This window comes from Lycium barbarum, chromosome 12 (assembly GCF_019175385.1).
Source record: "Lycium barbarum isolate Lr01 chromosome 12, ASM1917538v2, whole genome shotgun sequence".
In the NCBI taxonomy this organism is placed as follows: Eukaryota; Viridiplantae; Streptophyta; class Magnoliopsida; order Solanales; family Solanaceae; genus Lycium; species Lycium barbarum.
In genome coordinates, this window is record NC_083348.1 from 102,124,901 (window position 1) to 102,131,864 (window position 6,964).

At 36.0% G+C, this 6,964-nt stretch overlaps 1 protein-coding gene across 1 annotated transcript; it reads right to left on the reverse strand.

Moving 5' to 3' along the window:
- Positions 1-606: 606 nt before the first annotated feature.
- On the reverse strand, positions 607-6,305 carry LOC132621605 (SPX domain-containing protein 4-like). Its single transcript, XM_060335935.1, has 3 exons — positions 5,610-6,305; positions 1,455-1,620; positions 607-1,294 (listed from the first exon to the last, which is right to left on the reverse strand). Exons 1-3 carry the CDS (start codon positions 5,865-5,867, stop codon positions 816-818), a joined length of 903 nt encoding a protein of 300 aa, XP_060191918.1. The 5' UTR covers positions 5,868-6,305; the 3' UTR covers positions 607-815.
- Between the last annotated feature and the right edge of the window lie 659 nt (positions 6,306-6,964).

The window sequence follows — 6,964 nt, forward strand, 5'->3', positions numbered from 1 at the left end:
TAGCTGAAATTCTTTTCCTGTAATCATGGCTCATATACATAAAAAACTTGTTTAGATCCACACGGACATTTTTGCCCTTGAATAGTCTCAATAAGGAGGTGCTTGATAATTGGTACTCTCTACCAAGACTCGCTTACAACCGATGCAGCGTTTCACGAAATTTCTAGGAATTTTCGTAAGCCAATGATTGATGTATGAAATTAGCATAGCCACGAAAAGAAACAATAGCTGAAGAATACAGCTCATATATATATGCGTCCAGCTTTCTTCATCAAAAGAGCTCCAAAATGTTGGGCAAAGCAATGAATGTCTGAAGTCCCACATCTATTCAAAATCTTAGATGAAAATGACTGATAACTTCTTTAGGATATGACTCCAATCAACCATAAGGGACCACGACAATCGCATTGCCAAGGAAAAGAATACACATTCGTAAAGACAGGCAAAAATTACACGCCAAATAGGAGACATAACACGCCATTAACTTCACAACTACTGAGCAAAACTTACGACACAGAGTCCTATTAACAAATAGGAGACATAGCACACCATTAACTTCACATCTTCCGCAGTTTGTATATCTTAAAATGTTTTGACCTATAAAAGTCTCAAACAAATGGGAATTCTAAATAATCAACAAGCTTTTGTAATCCAAGAACTAGTAAAGTCGCGTTAGTGCTAAAACTTATAGATGGAGCGAGCGATTTATTCCAGAACAGTAGTATACAATGAAGAAGCAAACCATTTTATCTCCGTCAGTCAACAACAAACCACTGAGCAAAGATCAATAAGAAAAACTAGAAAGGTGAATTCTATTACAGTGAATGGGAATCCTCTTGATCTGTCTCTTTATCAATCTGAGAGCCAACCAACGGGTCTGAATCAGAGTTTTCTGCAGTTATAGCGCCTGTGCTATCGTTATCTTGGCTACCAAAGATGTATGAAAATGATAATGGATTATACGTGGAGCTTGCCTTCTTCAGTCCCTGAATAGCTTTGATTGCCGCAAGTGTACTTCGATATATATCCACATTTTCTTCCCCAAGTGGCAATGCCGGAGAGACATTTGAAGCATAAGAAGCAGTTCCTCTCGTCGGCTCTTCTGCAGTAGCATCTGATTCAACAACTTCTGCTTCCAAAGGAAATAGGAGCTCGAGATTTTCCTCACACTGACGGACTAATCTATTTAGAGGCTCCGTTATAAAGAAGGGCTGATCAAGAGCAAGTTGTGTGAAAGGAAGACGCAACAATCTCCCAGTTCGCTTATCAAACTTCTTCAAAATCTTAACAAGACCTAAGGGAACAAAACAATTTGTTTTAGAAAGCTGATGGGACCTACCTTGCATAAAATTTAAACAGTTGAAACAAGAGCAGTACAACACTTGAAACACAAATGCTTGAGCAATGGTAAGTAATAATTATATGCTTAAAATAGAGTGTAAATGCTGCAGTACCTGCAAAATTTAGAGAGCTGTAATTTTTCAGAAGAACCATCTCCCCGTGTATGGCAACGAAGTCTTTACGTATTCCCATCATTTCATCACTAAATTCACTATCTTTTGTGAAAACTCCCTCTCTGCCACTCTTCTCCTTCAGTCTTTCAATTCGTTCCTTCAATTCCTGGTAAAGTAGATGAAATAGGGTCAATTCACATACCAACACAATTATGATTGATAGCCGCATATTTTAATGTTTATTCATTTTCCCACTTTTGAATTTTTACATGCTTACTCATAGGCATATTTTCTTGAACCCATCCTTCCCGATCCCTACCTCTCCACAACCAAGAAAAAGAGAGAGAAATAAGAACATCCTATTTTTCATCCCTTTTTGGGACTCCATTAGAGAGATTGATTCCAAGTCCAAATGCAAGAATTTCCCTTAACAAATTCAAACCAAAATACTTTTCCTTATCCCCCATCTACCAACACAACTTTTTTCAAGGACACCACAAGCAAATGTCATCCTCAACAACATAATAACAAATCCAAAGGGAATGAACTTCTAAATATCATGCATTGCATAACTCATTTCACCACCAAATGATCCTACTACAAGACTAAGGTAGATATCAATCTTCCATCCAAGGCGTCAAACAGATTAGTGTAACTAGGAAAGTGCAACTTCCTCCCTTCCAAAATTCATCCAATTTTGATTAGTGCAATGAAAAAGAAACAAAAGCTAATTATGATATCCCAGCAAATGTCGCTGTCGAGACCAAAGATAGCCTCAGCCTGTGCATGATTCAGATAAAATGTTCATCATTCATGAAAATTTAACAACTTTTATAAAGCTAGCATTATGCAGACTAGACACAATTTAATCAAATTAAGGGGAAAAGTAAGAGACTGACAGTCATTAGCTAAAGGAGGCTGAAAACGAGAAATGTGATAAAACAACTATAACTCGGTCCCAAACAAGTTGGAGTCGGCTGTATAAATCCTCACTGACGTGATTCTCCATTTAAATTCATATCATGTCAGCATTATGCAGAATAAAAAAAAAATAAAGAGTATTTGAAGTTCTCTATATTTTCAATTAGTAAAAGATTCATTCTGATTAATTGATGTTCATGCAAATGATGAGAGACAGCTACAAGTCATAAATGTCTCGCAAACAGCACATACTTTCAACTTGAGTGCTTTTTATCTCTAGGACAAGTGCTTCAATTTAAATTTTGCATGTTTATCTGTCACCCTACAATAGTTTTATACAAACCATACAAGTGGATATATGCAGCTTTTAACTCAAATTTACATGTTTAACTGTCATCCTACAACAGTTATATAAGAAGCATAAAAGTTGATAGATGCAGCTTTTCCCATTATGACGAAAGTATTTACCTTGTTAAAAAAGTTGATAGATGCAGCTTTTAACTCAACAATTTCTGCTCAACTTTAATGTATGTCAGCAAACTTGTGCATTTAAATTACCAGTACAAGTAGCCAAGGACCAACTAGTTAGTAGTGTATCAAAAAAAAAAATCTGCTAGACTGCATGTGCCACTAGCATCGACTGTTAGCATGACTCAGAGCTAACTCCTACTATGTGTTTAAAACTGACAGTGACAAGCCACTGACAAATGTAAACAAATAGAGCATAAACTTATGCCATCAAACCATTGATCGACTCAGCTACTAATTAACCATGGTGATTTTTAGAGTTGCTAGTATGTTCATGCGTCAATTGTTTCAAGTATACTGAACTTCACCTATATGAAAGCAAGGGTTTAAATTTCATCTCTTAATTATGCATTAGCAACACCCAGAGAAGCAACAATATGGACAGCGCCAAACCGTTGTGATTGAATTCATATGCAAGTTCAAGCTATAAATTCAATATGTAGGCGTCTATCTTATTTAACCCATTACTTGTGCCCACACGAGACACATGCTTATTAACAAAACTTGCAGTTGATAATAGCACAATGAACCGACAGTTGCGTGACAAGAGAAATAAACCGCCAACCCATTGCCTAGCTGGGCAGTAATCATACAACAATGATGAAACTAACTGGCAGCACCATCAAATTTGGAGGAACTTTCTTAGGCAATCTAAGTTAGGGATGCCATGTTGTACCCATCTGCAACACATGAAAGTTCCTCCTTCCAAGTCCTTTTTTCTTTTTTCTTTTTTTTTGGGAGGGGGGTAGTGGTGGGGGATGGGGGACCCACATGAGTGTCTTCATCAAATAAGTCGGTAATGCACCAGTTCGCTCTTACAAATTTCTGTCTTTGGTGCTCAATAACACTTAACATTTGGGACTATAGTCATTTTCTGAAGAATCTGGTCATGCAAGTTCATACTTCCAGACTTCCAGTGGTAATTGATGCTAAAGCTGTGTCAATGAAGGGACCTACTTTGTTTCATTCATTGTTTTCCTTTGACCAAAATAATGGTGATATGTCTTAGTAAATGAAAGCTGTCCCCAAATCTACAATTAGCATAAACTATTACTACGTTATACTACTGCAAACTTAATGCGCAATGCTTTTTCTTTTTTTATCTGGTAAGGTGGCATTTCATTAAAATTTCATCTGTAGATGCTGAAGGCAAACTTAATGTACATCTTACTGCTAATCCTTCCACATTATCAAATGCCAAGAAACTATTTCAAACACTCTTTGGCCAACATCAATATAACAATTTGTTCAAACATGTTGTTTTAAGCATTACAATAAAATGGAGCTGAATAGAGTAGAATGGCATAAAAGGATTCATACACCAGATCTGAGATAAAGGCGTAGTTGTTCATCGTTGGATTGACTGGCTGATTGTACACTATTTAACTACATAAACCAAGGTAGGCTGTTCTGCTGATTAAGCTCCCAAGGGTTGGCCAAGTAATCAAAGAAGTGGGTGAAAACCTTGGAGACAACCCTTCAAATCCAAATAGAGATGAAAAAAAAAAAAAAAAAGTGATTTCTTCCCGTCTACCTAAGTATTGGCATTTAGAGTTACCCAGACCTATGTTGATGGAAGATAACGATGGAATCAAGGTGTGCGCAAATTGGCTCAGACACCATCGTTATAAGATTTGGTGCGCAAATTGGCTCGGTAGAGATAAGAAAGAAAATATCGATGATTCCTTCCCATCTGCATAGAGTTACCCATACCTCTTGGGTGGGAGGTTGCAGGGACCCGGAGGAATCGAGGTGCGCTAAAAATACGCATTCTCTCGGACACCACTATTATAATATATAAAAAGAAAGATAGGTCGTGTTGATTAAGACAGGAGGAGTATAATTTAAGACATGTAGCCATTTCATTAAAACAGCTAAACAGATTGGAAAGGCACTTAGGTGGAATATACCATCAATATACTCTTATGCTTCAGCTTAACTAAGAATATTCTCAAAGTAGCTCCTATGATACCTTTTCCCTACCCCACTTAATTTATTAGTTTCTGCATATATCTATCTCCTATCTATGGTAGGGACCGGACTATTAAGTTCTTGCCACCCCTCTCAAGTTCCTCATGATCTCAAATATTGTCATCAATTTCTATAATTGCAGTTGACCGCTTTATACGTTGGCACAATTCCAGCCCATGCTGCATTCAATCTTTTATGTGATAAATCTCTCCAACCAAGTGATTTCTTCCATCCATTCAAGCCCCGGACAGAGTTATCCGGTACTTCTATTGGTGCGAAGTAGCAGGTACCCATGAAATTAGTCGAGGCGCCCCGGACACCACAATTAATTAAAAAGGAAAAAGGGTGTCGCCATCCAATTTATCATACTCTAAAACTCCATCGTAACAAGCAGTACAAGTAAACCCCTGCTTCACACCTAACATCCTTCACTTTTCATGATCCGTCAAAAGTTTAAACTAAAGCACAATTAATTAAATTCTAAGTTTGGGATGATCAGCAGTAAAAAGGAAAAAAAAAAAAAGATCCTTTGAGTAAACAGTGAACATCACACCTAATCACCGCGCAATTAACAGGATTAATGTCGTAAAATTGAATATGCATCAATAAAATTTTGAGAAGAAATTCTAACAAATTGGGATTCATATAGCCGGCCCCAATTATTAAGACGCAGTTAATTGATTGACATACTAATAAGATACTTGCATGTATACAGTAACGAAGAAGAACAGAAACCTGGAGGCGAATAATGAAGTCCTCCTCTTTATCTATATAGAAATCGTTGAATTTCTCGAGTTCCTCATTCAGAATTCTAACGAACCATTCCTGCAAGTGCGGCGGTGGCGGTGGCGGTGGCGGAGGGACATTATCACCGCCGCCGGTAGAAGGAAGGTGCTTGAGAAGCTTCTTTAAGGGCTTGTAACACAAATACTTGTCCCTCCATTGAGGTAGGGTTTCCTCTAAATGCGTTGTAAACTCTTTCCCGAATTTCATAACTAGAATCGATTAATGATTACTCACTTCTTTCAAATCAATTTCACCTTATTTGGATTAAATTAAACAGCTGATCTAATAATTTACTTTTGGGTCTCTGATGTGATGAAAGAACAAAGAGGAATTGTTTTTTAATTAAAAGAGACAAAGAGGGCAGCACTAGTGGTAAACGCAGTGATCTATTTTTTTTATTATTATTTTTGTTTTCTTTTTCGCCTTTTGGATTTTTAAGAATATATATAATCACCAATGAAGATAACTATGAATGATACGCATATGCTTACAATGGAGTTGGGAATCTTTTATTTTTTTTCTTTCTCATCAGAATATTGATTGATGCACTATCGACCAATGAGCAAACTCAAAATTCGTGTTTCTAGTAATTGCAGAGTACTGTGACAACAAATAAAAAAGGAAAAAAAAAAAAAAACATCTGAGTTTTCTAAAGCAAAGCAGATGCATCGTGGCGGCAAGTCAACTTGGGAATTTCGCAATGGCTTTTTATGTGCGTGAAAGAGAATATTCATATTCAAATGGAGATTCAATTCAAGCACTTTTATGGCAACTTTTGCTGTGTTTGTCCTCTCAACGAGGCAACCTACCGTTTCTACTTTCGAAGCTCGTTACATCATATATTACTTAATTGTCTTAATTTGATTTGACATAAAATTTAATAAATAACGCAAAATTTTTAAAATATGTGATTCAAAATAAATTTTAATTATCTATGTGGTTGTAAATCATCTCATAAAATTAAATTTTAAATATAAAAATGTATCAATCTTTTTTAGACAAATTAATAAGGAAAGTAAAACAATCTTTTTGGGACAGAAGGAGTATTAACTTTGTATGTCACATCAATTATTAGGAGGAAATAAAATTTCTTAACCTTTTACAATTTGAATAGAAAAAATGTCTTTTCCAGATCTATTATGTGTTATTTTCAGATCTCATATGTGTAAAAAATGAAGATTTCTTGTAAAAATGTCATAAAACTAAAAAAAAGTTTGTAAAAGGCTAAAAATTCATTTCTCTCTCAATTTAGGAGGGGAAAAAGTCTAAATACGCCAACTTTGAGAAATTGATCGGATATATGG

What these genes read in the sequence shown, in the direction of transcription:
- LOC132621605 (XM_060335935.1), bottom strand. Translation starts at nt 5,867, where the DNA reads ATGAAATTCGGGAAAGAGTTTACAACGCATTTAGAGGAAACCCTACCT. An exon ending in ACTTCATTATTCGCCTCCAG is followed by an intron (nt 1,621 to 5,609) that starts GTTTCTGTTCTT and finishes CTACTTTACCAG; the next exon opens with GAATTGAAGGAACGAATTGA. An exon ending in CAGCTCTCTAAATTTTGCAG is followed by an intron (nt 1,295 to 1,454) that starts GTACTGCAGCAT and finishes TTGTTCCCTTAG; the next exon opens with GTCTTGTTAAGATTTTGAAG.